This window comes from Narcine bancroftii, chromosome 2, assembly GCF_036971445.1.
Source record: "Narcine bancroftii isolate sNarBan1 chromosome 2, sNarBan1.hap1, whole genome shotgun sequence".
Taxonomy (NCBI): Eukaryota; Metazoa; Chordata; class Chondrichthyes; order Torpediniformes; family Narcinidae; genus Narcine; species Narcine bancroftii.
This window is the reverse complement of record NC_091470.1, coordinates 14,114,300-14,128,086: the sequence shown is the minus strand read 5'-3', so window position 1 is coordinate 14,128,086 and position 13,787 is coordinate 14,114,300. Positions and strand designations below refer to the sequence as shown.

The window sequence follows — 13,787 nt, the reverse complement described above, 5'->3', positions numbered from 1 at the left end:
CTCACACGTTCTATTTTGAATGCATTATCCCGAGAGGTCAAGGAAATCAAAAAGTTATTTAATAAAAGTTAAAAAGTGTTCTATTACACCCAGATCTCAGTTTCATTTGTCAGAGGACATCATGTACAATCCTGAAATTCTTTATCCTGTGGGCGCGGCAGAATTACCACTTCCTAGTTGTGCAAAGAGAAACTGTGCATGTAATCAAAAATGAAATATAAACAAACTGACTGTGCAATACAGAGTGGAGAAAAAAAACAATAAGGTGCAGATTTAAGGGTAAATGAGTCCGTGATTGAGTTTGTTATCGAGGAGTCTGATGGTGGAGGGGGAGCAGCTGTTCCTGAACCTGATGGTGCGAGTCTTGTGGCACCGAGACCTCGTTCCTGATGGCAGCAGCGAGAACAGAGTGTGTGCTGGGTGGTTTTGAACCTTGATGATTCCTGCTGCTCTCCGATGGCAGCGTACCCCGTAGATGTTCTTGAGGGTAGAGTGGATTTTGCCTGTGATTTCCTGCGCTGTGTCCACTACCTTTTTGCACAGCTTTGCGCTCAGGGGTATTGGTGTCCCCACACCAGACTGAGATGCAGTCGCTCAGCACACTTTCCACCACACCTCTGTAGAAATTTGCCAGGGTTTCTGATGTCGTACCAAATCTCTGCAAACTCCTGATGAAGTAGAAGTGTCGGTGTGCTTTCTTCAGGATGTCATTAGTGTGTTGGGTCCAGAAAAGATCCACGGAGATAATAATTCCCAAGAACTTAAATTATCCCCCCCCCCCTCTCCACCTATGATCCCCCAATGACATGGATCATATACCCCTGGTTTTCCCTTCCTGAAGTCAGCAATCAGCTCTTTATGGGTTTCAAATTGTCTGAGCTCCATTAACAGCCAGTGGAGATTTTTGGTTGTGATTGAAGTTTGAAATTTGTCAAGGTCCATGCAATACTATTTTCATTTGGTGTTTCGGAGGTTGTGGGAAATAATTAACATCACAGAATTCCACTGACAGAAGGCCTGTTACCTCCCTATTCCTTCTCCAGGCCATGTTTTTCCAAGTATTTATCCAATTCTCTTTCGTAAGGGAAGACATGAATTTACTTCCAGTGCCCTTTCTGGCACACTTTCCACATCACATGACTCATCATGGAAAGTAGAAGGTTCCTTCTGCTGCACCCTACATCTGTCACATCTGGTTCCCTGCAGCTGCTGGAAACAGTTCCTTTGACATTTATTAATTCCCTGCATGATGAACTCATTCTTTGTTCTGTATGTAAAGTCATGAGCTTGAAATGTTACTGTTACTAGAAGTCAGGAAATAACAGCGTAGAAACAGGGTCTTCTGCCCATTCTGTCTGTGCTGAACTATTAATTAGACCCACTGGCCTGTATCAGACCATATCCCTCCCATCCATGTGCCCTTCCAAATTTTTCTTAAATGTCAAAATCTAGCTGCAGTCACCACTTCAGCTGGCAGCTCGTTCCATACTCTCACCACTCTTTGCATGAAGGTTTCCCCCTAATGTTCCCTTTGAACATTTCACCATTCGCCCTTAAATAAAAAAATATTTATAACATGGTAGAAGAGTTAATTTCAGCCATTGAAACCTATGCCACCTAATTACACGCAATAAACATAACTGTGAAGTTAAACAAGAAAGTCTGCACACACTGTGACTGTAGTTTAATACACAAGAGTTCTGGAGAAATTCAGCAGGTCACATAACGTTCTTTATGGTAAAGATACAGAACCAACATTTCAGGCCTGAACCATTTGTCAAGGTATAAGAAAACTGCAGGCAGGCGCATGAATAAAAAGGTGAGGGGAGGGGAAGGGGGAGGAGCACAGGCAAGAAGTAGATATGGGTAGGAGGGCAGAAGAGAGAGAAGCTTGGAAGTGTTGGGGGAAGGGATAGCTCTGATTGAAGAGGGAAGGGGTTGGAGAGCTGGAGCAAAGGAAACAGGGATAGGGAAAGAGAGAGAGAAGGGGGGAGGAGGAGAGGCCTAATGGAAACCGTTGAAGTTTATGTCAATGCCGTCTGGGTGAAGTGCATCAAGACACAATATTAGGTGGTGTCCTTCCAACGTACGGGTGGCCTTGGAGTGACAGTGCATGAGGCCATTGACCAACATTTCAGCATGGGAGTGGGTTGGTGAACTGAAATGGTTGGCCACTGGGAGATCAGAGCAAAGATGCTCAATGAAGTGATCTCCCACACTGAATCCTCCAACAGGAGTTGTGCAAGTGAAGCAACACTTCACTTGTGAATCTGCATTCTGGTTAATTGAGAACCAGGAGTGAAAATGGGCTAAGCTTGAGCTTCCTGCAACCAATCATTCTCACACAGACATGTCTGAGCTCAGCCTCCCCAACATAAACATACACGTCATTTTCCTCCTGGACAGCCTCAAATCATCAATGAAAGATTTTTTTTCTTATTTTCAATAACCCTTCTCTCTATCTGCTTCCACTGTTTCCATCTCTTTACCTACACTCGTGTTCTTACTTTCCTCTCTAACGTCCCACCGCTCCCAGGGTCTCTTTCTCTCCCTGTCTCCTCACCTGCCATCTCATACGCCATCTCCCCTCAGCCCCTCCCTAGTTTCTTCCACCCCTAGATATAGTTGATATTCCCCTCTTCCCACTTTACTCTTTATAAAGGGTCCTGATTCAAAACAGTGACCGACCATTTCTACCCATGGATGCTTCCTGATCCACTGAGTTCCTCCAGCAGATCAATGTTTGCTCTTGAAATTAATTGACAGGTACTTTTTTTGGCAATGGGATAAAAGCTAATTGACTCAAACATGATTCAATGGAGTTAAGGTACAATCCCTGTAAGAACATAGAAATGCTGAAGAAACTCATTTATTAATCTCCTTGGTAAGTGGGCCAGAGAAAGCAAGTCTCCAAATTCTTGATTTATCTAATCCTGAGTCAGAAGGAAAGTCTCTTGAGTCGAGGAAATGAGCTGAATTGCACAACAGATCTGAAGGATTGAATGACCTAATCTCATGGTTCTAACCTGACTCTTATTGGACAATTACCCCTGACTGCGTCCCTCTCGTCCCTAGGTCCACCAGTAAATTAAAACTGGTGAAACTTTTCTTTGCCTGACTGATGTGCTCCAGGAACACAGCATCAATAATTTTAAAAACAGTTGAGTTCCTATTACTCCATATATAATGGGAAGGGGGGAGAGGAAGGGAGGGAAGGGAGGGGGGAAAAAGGGGAGAAAATGACATTGTATATTCTTCTTTCTTTGGCTTGGCTTCGCTGACGAAGATTTATGGAGGGGGTAAAAGTCCACGTCAGCTGCAGGCTCGTTTGTGGCTGACAAGTCCGATGCGGGACAGGCAGACACGGTTGCAGCGGCTGCAGGGGAAAATTGGTGGGTTGGGGTTGGGTGTTGGGTTTTTCCTCCTTTGCCTTTTGTCAGTGAGGTGGGTTATTCAAGAGAAAAATGTCTGTATGTATTTTGGTCAATAATGGTTTATTGTGTAAAAAATTAAAAATTAAAAAAAAAGAAATGCTGAAGAAACTCATCCTATCTTGCAGCGTCCATAGGAGGTAAAGATATATTACTGACATTTTGTGCCTAAGCCCTTGAAGAAGGGCTCAGGCCCAAAAGGTCAGTTATATACAGTATATTCGGAAAAACCCAACCCCAACCAACCAATTTTCCCTTGCAACCACTGCAACCGTGTCTGCCTGTCCCGCATCGGACTTGTCAGCCACAAACGAGCCTGCAGCTGACGTGGACATTACCCCTCCATAAATCTTCGTCCGCGAAGTCAAGCCAAAGATACTTATGTAATAGTTGAATTTTTGGGACCAACTTTTAGGGTCAAATTTAGGGGATCAACTTTTTATACTACTTATGACCGCGATAGGTAGCTATGTCGTTCAAAGCGGTGGTAGCTCGGATGGCTGGGACTGGGTGTTAAGTCTGCATTTGGGGCATCGGGAGATTAGATGGCTGGATGGTCCGGGCATTGGGAGCTCGGATGGGAGGGTAGTCAGGGTCAAAAATAGGGGGTCGTCTTTTACATGGGATATACTGAAAATTAGTGATTTTTGCGGCCAAAAAAATGGGGTTGGGGGGGGGGGGTTGCTCTTTACACAGGATTGTCTATTACACGAATGTATATGGTATCTTTACCTCCTATTGTCACTGCAAGACCTGCTAAATTCCTCCAGCTTTTTGTGTTTTTATTACAATCACAGTGCCTGCAGAAATTTGTGTTTCACAAATCTCATTCAATAGGATAACAGGCTGGAGACGTAGAAGGAGCACCCATTTATGATTTACCTGTCTCCAGCATACACCTTGGGTCTCCTGCTGAGTGCATAGTTCTTGGTGTCAAAGCCTGTGTGGAAAGATTCATTCAGTAGCGAACGTTGTGGGGGATCTTCCAGTGGATTCCAGTAACTCTGTTCACACATTCCTCGCAAGAGTATCTCTGCCAGCTGCCGTGCGATGGTCTGTAAGTTAAACACACGTGTGGTTAGAAACCTGGCCAGGAAACAAATAGAAAAAGCAGCACTTTTATTACAAACAAAATGCGATGCGTAGCAGCAATTAAGACTCTTAAGTTTATTCTTGTTCAAGAAGGGGCGGCGCGGTTAGCGCCACGATATCATGCCAGCGACCCGAATTCGAATGCTGCGCTGTCTGTAAGGAGTTTGTACATTCTCCCTGTGTCTGTGTGGGATTCCTCCAGGTGCTCGGGTTTCCTCTCATCCTTCAAAGTGTATGGAGCTTATAGGTTAATTGGGACATTTGGGTGGCATGGGCTCGTAAAAAATATTTATGCTACGCAAGTTGAATGTGCCGTGGCCCTCAGCGGGCAGGGGGTGGGGTAGGGTGGGTGTGGAGCATTGCTACCCTGCTAAGAATGGCTGGTCTATTACTAAAATCCTGCTGAGTATCCTTGATTTTTTTGCTGTCACTTTTATAACCTTTGATCTCCTCTGATAACCTAACTAGTGTAGCATATCTTTGCATTTGTGTAAGAGAATTGTATTTTTGTGTCACTGAGCAACAAAATAACAAGGCCAAGTGGAAAACATAACAATTCTGGGTGAAAATAGAGTGCCTTGGCCGACTAGGTGGGTGGAGAGCAGGGATGGTAATCGTGATACTTGGCTGGAGATCTGAGCACAGGTTATAGGTATGAATTAGAAACAACTGCAAAATGCCATAAAGAGAATGTAATAGGATGAGGCCACTTGCCCCTAAACCTCCCTAGGCCTCATCTCCTCTCTGTGCTAGTGCCCTTTGACCACCAATTCCCCAGTCTTTCAAAATATTATCTGCTTCCATTTTCAGTGCCCTCTCTGATCCAGCCTCCACAATCATCTCACAAAGAGATTCAATTCCAGAGGTGCAATCATCAAGGCTCCTTAGACAGCATCTTCCAAACCCAGGGCCTCTACTTCCTAGAAGGACAAGGGAAGCAAAAGCAGAGGGGAACCCCATCTCCTGGAAGCTGCCCAAGCCACACACTAACCTGACTTGGAAATATATCAACGTTGCTTCACCGTCATGGGGTCAAAATCCTGAAACCCACTTCTCAACAACATTATGGCATATTTACACCTCAAAGACTGCATCAGTTCAAGAAGGTAACTTACCAACACCTTCTTAAGGATAATTAAGGCTAGGCATCTCTGAAGATCTGTCCTGGGGCCTCCATGTTGATGCAATCACAAAGACTCACTAGTGGCTGTACTTCGGGAGGGGTTTGAGGAGATTTAGTTTGCTGTGGAGAGCATTCTGACTGATTGCATCATTGTCTGGCATGGAGGTGCCAATGCACAAGACAAAATTACAGAGAGTTGTGAACTCGGCCATCATGGGCATCAGTCTTCACTCCATCGAGGACATCTACAAGAGGTGGTGTCTCAAGAAAGCAGTCCTATCCTCAAGGACCCTCCCCACCCAGACAGTGCTCTCTTCACACTACTACCATCAGAAAGGAGGTACAGGAGCCTGAAGATGAACACCCACTGGCACAAAAACAGCTTCCTCCCTTCCACCATCAGATTTCTGAATGGACAATGAACCACAGACACTACCTCACCGTCTCTTATTTTGCACTAATTTATTTTTAAAAAATGTAACTTGTGGTAATTTTGCACCTGTAACGCTGCCGCCAAACAACGAGTTATGTGACATGTCATGACAATAAATCCTGATGCTGATTTAAATGCTCGTTCGGCCTGTGATGCCCATGTCCCTTTAACGTACAGAGCCATTGTCATACCCACACTCCTGTTCGGCTCCGAATCATGGGTCCTCTACCGGCACCACCTACGGCTCCTAGAACGCTTCCACCAGCGTTGTCTCCGCTCCATCCTCAACATCCATTGGAGCACTTTCATCCCTAACGTCGAAGTACTCGAGATGGCAGAGGTCGACAGCATCAAGTCCACGCTGCTGAAGATCCAGCTGCGCTGGATGGGTCACGTCTCCAGAATGGAGGACCATCGCCTTCCCAAGATCGTGTTATATGGCGAGCTCTCCACTGGCCACCGTTACAGAGGTGCACCAAAGAAAAGGTACAAGGACTGCCTAAAGAAATCTCTTGGTGCCTGCCACATTGACCACCGCCAGTGGGCTGATAACGCCTCAAACCGTGCATCTTGGCGCCTCACAGTTTGGCGGGCAGCAACCTCCTTTGAAGAAGACCGCAGAGCCCACCTCACTGACAAAAGGCAAAGGAGGAAAAACCCAACACCCAACCCCAACCCACCAATTTTCCCCTGCAACCGCTGCAACCGTGTCTGCCTGTCCCGCATCGGACTTGTCAGCCACAAACGAGCCTGCAGCTGACGTGGACTTTTTACCCCCTCCATAAATCTTCGTCCGCGAAGCCAAGCCAAAGAAGAGACTCTGCTACCATTTGGAATAAGGTACAGGAGCCTGAAGACGAGCACTCAGCGGCACAAGGGCAGCTTCTTCCCCAATGCCCAGATTGCTGAATGATCAATGAACCAAAGACACTGCCTTGCTTTGAATGTCTACCCACTATTTATTTTTGGATATGAATTTTGTACTGTGATGTTCCAATGAATTTCATGACATTTTTCTTTTCAATATTTTTATTTGTTTCATCAAATAAATGTTACATAGGTAGATGATAATAAAATAAAACAAAACATTAACAAACCTTATATAGTAATAAGAATGATATTGAAACCTAAGTTACATTGAAAAGTTAAAAAAAAACACTATACTAATTTTCGATCCCCTCCCTTCAGAGGCTAAACACAAACAGTCCACTACTAATAATAAAAATGAAGGTCAACAATGGGGTCGAAAACCAGAAACTAATTAATCTTATAAATTTTGAAAATACAGTACAACTCTGATTATCCAAAACAAATCAGAAATTCTCATTTATCCATAATTTTATCGGAGCCACACTGAACCCACAGGTTGAAAAAATATTCACTCGATATGAAATTCGAACGACAATTGTCCTCGTTTCAGGTAACTCCCTCTTTCCATTTCTTCTTTACCTTCCCCTATTGACTTTTCTCTTCAACTCTCCCTCTCAAACTGTGTGCCACTGTCTCCCAGCCGTAAGCGGTCGAAAAATCCATTGTCCCAGAGTCATCCAGGAGAGTGGCAGGAGCAACACTGACTCCGAACTCTCCCCTTGGCCTACTATCGCACACGCACACTGGATTTCCCAGTGCGCGTGTGCAGTAGGCCCAAGGGAGGATTTAGTGTCAGGACTTGGAGCTCTGGTGCCCACCAACTCGCCAGTGAGTATTCCAACAGCCCGGGAAGCCTCCCTGGGGATCAGTGGCAGCAGTGGGGATGCTCTGGGGATCAGCAGCAGCAATTGGAAGGGCTTGGTGATCGGTGACGACGTTGCGGCCAGCATTTTTTTGGTGAGAATTAAACATTATTTTAATGCATACAAGTGATTTTCTGTTGCTGCTGGGCTGTTTTTAAAAAAGGACCAGCTATCCAAAAAAAAACCATTTATCTGACATAGGACCAGTCCCAACCATTTCGTATAATCGGAATTGTACTGTAATTAAGAAAGGAACCTCATAAAGAAATAAAATTAAGGTTAATTTCAGTAGTGGAACATCTAATCTCTTAAAAATCAAACATGCCATCATATCAGACAACCATTGTACGAGTGGGAGGGGCACTATCTTTCCATCTCATTAATATGGCCCTTCTAGGGTTAAAGGAGGTGAGGGCAACGACATGGGATTGTGAAGCAGTCAATATCAGACCTGTTGGCCCACTTATTCCAAAAAGAGCAAGAAAAAGATTTGGAGTCAAAGTAATTTTAAGTACTAAAGACAAGGTATGAAACACCCCTTCTCAGAAATTGGAAAGAGAAGGACATAACCATAAAATATGATACAGTGAACCTTCTTCCGTTATACATTTATCACTTTTAGAAGAGAGATTAGAAAAGAATTTAGCCAATTGGACTTTGGAATAGTGGGCCTGGAGTACAATCTTAAACTGTAATAATGAGTGTCGAGCACAAAGAGAGGATGAATGTGCTCGCTTCAGAACAGAGACCCATGTAGTTTCAGTAAATGGCTGTGGAAACTCTTGTTCCCATAGCTTTTTAAAATTCTGTGCAGGGAACTATCCCTAGAATTTAGAAGTAATTTATAAAGTCCAGATTCCACTCCCTTGTAATTAGGTTGGAAATTATAAGTTATCCCTATTATAATAGGTTTCAGGTCTTCAGGGAGCTTCAAAATTAAAGAATTCAAAAAGCTCCTAACCTGTAAATAATGAAAAAAGTGGGTCTAGGTATTGAATATTTGGTGGATAATTGTTTAAAAGAGGCAAGATTTTGGTCAGTAAAAATATCTAAAAAGGAATGGATATCTAAATTTCATAATTGATGGTAACCGATATCTTGAACCGAAGGTAAAAAGAAGGAATTACCTAAGATAGGACTAATTAATAAGAATCTATGGTACCCAAAGTGTTTCCTAAATTGAAACCAGATTCTCATTATATGTCTAACAAGTTATCAGTAAAAAGATAAAAGTACTCCAAGTATCTAAAGAAGAGAATATTTTTTGGTAGATTTAATTTCTAGATTCATGCATCTTGAAGAAGCACCTAAATTTTCCTTATGCTGAACCAAAAAATATATAATCTTAGCTGTCCAATAATAAAACCTAAAGTTAGGTAATGCTAAGCCCCCATTCTTTTTAATATTTTGAAGGAAAACTTTTTTAAGATGGGAGCACTTATTTTTCCATATAAAAGAGTAAAGATTTGGGAACAAAAATGGGTACAGCTTGAAAAATATATAAAAATTCAGGAAGGATATTCATCTTGATAATATTGACATGTCCAATTAATGTCATCGAAAGATGGGGACCATTGTGTCAAGGACTTCTTGACATGATCCATTAAGGCAAGAAAATTTTCTTTAAACAAATTATTGATTTTTCTGGTAATAGTAATGCCTAGGTAGTTGAACTGATTTATAGCTATTTTAAAGGAATAGAGGAATCTAAAGACCAGGAAGAACCCAAGACAAACAGCTCACTCTTCTGCAAAGTCAATTTACATCAATTGCCCGAATTGATAAAGAGGAGATAAAATAGATGGAATCAATCGGTCAGGATTCGATATGTACAATAAAAGATCGTCTGCATAGAGAGACATTTTATGAACACTTCCTGCTCTCGTGATTCCTGAAATATCAGCCAATATCCTGCTCGAGGTTCTAAAGCCAAATTAAATCATAATGGGCTTAAAGGACATCCCTGACTGGTACCACGATACAACTTAAAAGGTTTGGATTTAACTGAGCTAGTAAAGATTGAAGCTGTAGGAGATAAATATATCAGTTTAATCCAATTTATAAATTGGGGACAACAGTTAAATATCTCTAACACATTGAATAAGTATTCGCATTATATTCTATCAAAGGCTTTTTCAGTGTCTAAGGAAATAATATTCAGGGGACGAAACTGTAGAATAAAGAATATCTAACAAATGACGGATATTAAATTGTAAACCCAGTTTGATTCTTAGAAATGGCTAGAGGCACGATATTCTCTAACTTATGAGCTAAAATCTTCGACAATATCTTAGTGTCAATACTTAAGAGGGAAATTGGTCGGTAGGAGGAACAGTCTCGTGGGTCTTTATTCTTTTTAGCACTAAGAGAAACTGAGGCTTCATATAAAGTTTCTGGCAACTACCCAGTAAGGATTGAGTAAAGACAGAATCCAAATGGGGTATCTGTAAATGGGAAAATGATTTATAAAACTCTGCTGGGAAGCCGGCAGGACCAGGAACCATACGGTTAATAGCTGCTGCAATCTCCAGCTCAGAGGTAGGGTGTTCCAGCTTTAATTTATTCTCTGAAGAAACTGTAGGAGAATTTTGGTCTTTGATCGAATCAGAGCTGTACAGCATAGAGTAAACATGAGAGAAAAAGTCATTTATTCCAACATGAATATTAATCTTACTATTGTCTCTACAAATCTCAGTAATAAGCCATTTGGCTGTATAATTTTTAATTTGACTAGCTAAAAGTTTCCCTGCCTTTTATCCATGTACGTGGATCTTAGAGTTACTCTTTAAAAGTTTTGTCTGTATAAGGTGTATAGGGTGTTTAGTTTCAAATTCTACCCTTCGCTTAAAAAGCTTGGGTTTTGGAGTTAAGGCATATTGTTGGTCAACACACTTCAACTGATTGGCCAAATCATCTCTCTTAGAATGAGCCCTCTTTTTAACATTAGCCATAAATGAAATAATTTGACCTCTAGTTTAAGCTTTAAAAGCATCCCAAATTAATAAAACAGAAACCTCCAGGGAGGAGTTTTTTTAACTAAAAAAAGGCAATTTGATCTTTCATGAATTTCAAAAAATCTGGGTCCGATAGTAAAAGGGTATTCAACTTCCACTGTTTAGTAATTCTAGGTAAATCCGGGATATTAATAGACAAAATCACTGGAGAGTGGTCAGAAATGAGTATGTTTTCACAAGAACAAAAGTCAACAGAAGAAATTAATTGTTGGTCTATAAGAAAGTAATCAATACGTGAATATGTATAGTGGACACAATAAATTCTGAATAAAAATAAACACTCCATCAAAAAGATTCCCTAGAACTTTTTTTGCCAGGCCTCCGCCTGGAGACCAGCTGCAGAGGGAAAAATATAAACGTACCTATCATAGAGGAGTCCTAAAAGGCTGCTCTTGCATCGCATTCATGTTGAGCGGTGCCTCGTAACGCCCTGTGGAGCTGATAGAGATGGGGTGACTTGTGCCGTGGCGCTGCCCGTCATAAATACGTGGCAGGGAAATGGCCGTCTTCCCTTCCCATAATCCCCCATGCCGCTGGAACCGCTCTGCGTTTTTCAGAATGGTTCTAGCGGCATGGGGGAATTATAGGTAGGGAAGACAACCATTGCTCTGCTAGGCTTTGAGCCGCTGGTGCTGACAAGCAGCCCCGAAGGCCGAAGTGGCCCAGTGAGGTGCCAGAGCGGCTGGTGGGGGCTGTCACAACCCGTGCCGGCCGGTTCTGCCCCAACGGCTCCCGCTGGCTGTCCCTGCCCTGAGGGGGTCATGGAGGGAGAGGGGTGAGTGGGTGGGAGAGACAGAGGGGTGATTGGTCATGGGCTGATGGTGTTATTGCAACATCATCAGCCTGCCCCTAGCCCGCTGCTTGCAGTGGCTGTACATTCATATGAGGCGCTGTGTTCCACCGACGATCCTTCCCCAAGAGGGATCGCAGTCTTTCGCCTTGGAGCCGGCCACGGCGCATTCATAGAGGTAAGTCTCCCGACGTATGGGTGGAGAATCTCCACCTTTACACTCGTGCTTTTTCACTGCATGAAAGGGCCTACTGACTTCTGCAAGAAGGTAAAGTTCTCAATACATTTGGATTGCAGAGCAGAAGTTCAAAGGATGCTTGTAAACCCAGGAATGTTTGCAGTTCAAAGAAATATAAAACCTCAGCTCCTGACTGCAGGATAATTAAACAGATGGCGAAGAGCAGGAATCAGGAGTATAAAGAATGATCCAACTGGGAAAAATGAAAACACAGAGTCCTGATAATTAAGATGAAGACTATTCAGTCTGCAACACCTACACTGTCTATATTTATCCACAAATGATGGAAACAAGTTTCATGCCAGTAAAAATGTCTCAGCTTTCAGTTCTCCCACAGGTCCTATCACAGAAGATACATACCTTAGCCTAAATATCTAATATCACATTACTGTACTTAAAACTGCAAGTGTCACAAGTGAAAGAAGCAAAACATTAAAGTCTGCAAACACTGTAGTTGAAGTAAAAACACAATATTGGAGAATCTCAGCAGGCCTTCATAAATCAAAGTATTGAGTACAGGAGTAAGGATGTTATGTTAAAGTTGTATAAGACATTGGTGAGGCCAATTATGGAGTATTGTGTGCAGTTTTGGTCACCTAACTATAGGAAGGACATCGATACGATAGAGAGAGCACAGAGAAGATTTACTAGGATGTGCCTGGGTTTCAGGGAAAGGTTAAACAGGTTTGGAGCATAGAAGAATGAAGGGTGATTTGATAGAGGTATTTAAAATTATGGGGTATAGACTGGGTAAATGTAGGTAAGCGTTTTCCATTGAGGGTGGGTGAGATTTAAACAAGAGGGCATGGGTTAAGGGTGAAAGAGAAAAGGTTTAGGTGGAACTTCACTCAGAGAGTGGTGGGAGTATGGAACGAGCTTCCAGCTGAAGTGGTAGATGCAGGCTTGATTTTAACATTTAAGGGAAATTTTGATAGGCATATGGATGGGAGAGATATGGAGGGCTAAGAATTGAGTGCAGATCGAAGGAACTAGGCAAAGTAAAGTGGTTCAGCACAGACTAGATGGGCCGAAGTGGCCTGTTTCTATACAGTAATTATTTTACGGTTCTTAACAGTGCACTTTATATACCAAAGATGCATAACCAACATTTCGGGCTTTAGCCCATCATCAAGGTAATAAGTGCTTTACTTGCAATAAATTTATCTAAGTTAGCTTAGAATCCTGAGAGTTATCAGCATCTACAGCACCTATTCTCATCGGGGGCCACAGCACAGCCTTGTTTTAAAAGAAAAATGATGGCACTGCCGGAGCTCCTGTAATGAACCCAGGAGAGCGAAGGCACATCGCTGCTCCAAAGGGCTGGACTGCCCAGTCCACATGTCAGCAGCTCCATACAAGTACTAAACAGCCTGAAATCCTGCACAGTCCGTGCCCTCGATGGAGGTGCTTGTGCTGGGTAGCAACCACAAGGGATTGCAGACTCTGGGGAACAGTGGACTAGTGCAGGGCACCAGAAATGGGGAGAAATTCCCACCCCTCACCCCTGCCTTTGAGGAGAAGAGGAGGAGATAATTTTTTATTCTGAAAGGACTCCCTTTTGGTTTTCTTTCTCTCACACTGTAAAAGGTGCTGGGCAACACCAATAGAACCATAGAGCACTACAGTATAGAAAACAGGCCATTCAGCCCTTCTAGTCTGTGCCAAAAAAATCACACCGCTAGTCCCACTGATCTGCACCCATTCCATAATCCTCCAGACCCCTCCCTTCCATGCATCAATCCAGAGTGAGTCTGCATTTACCATAACAGATGGCAGCTTGTTCCACACTCCTACGCCTCTCTAAGTGATGAAGTTCTCCCTAAACCTTTTCCCTTTCACTCTAAAGCCATGTCCTCTTGTATTTATCTCTCCTAATCTAAGTGGAAAGAACCTACTCACATTTACTCTGTCTGTACCTCTCAGAATTTTGTAA

General features: G+C 42.8%; 1 protein-coding gene across 5 annotated transcripts in view; it reads right to left on the bottom strand.

Annotated features, from left to right (window-relative positions):
* ttc7b (tetratricopeptide repeat domain 7B) overlaps positions 1-13,787 on the bottom strand; it is a 408,001-nt gene that overhangs the window by 246,617 nt on the left and 147,597 nt on the right. For all 5 annotated transcript variants that reach the window (XR_011351037.1, XM_069915898.1, XM_069915899.1 and 2 more), the window contains exon 6: positions 4,314-4,486. Coding sequence is in view for 4 of the 5 variants with exons in the window: in XM_069915898.1 (XP_069771999.1) it covers positions 4,314-4,486 (173 nt within the window). In the remaining variant the exon portion in view is untranslated. The remainder of the gene's footprint in view (positions 1-4,313; positions 4,487-13,787) is intronic.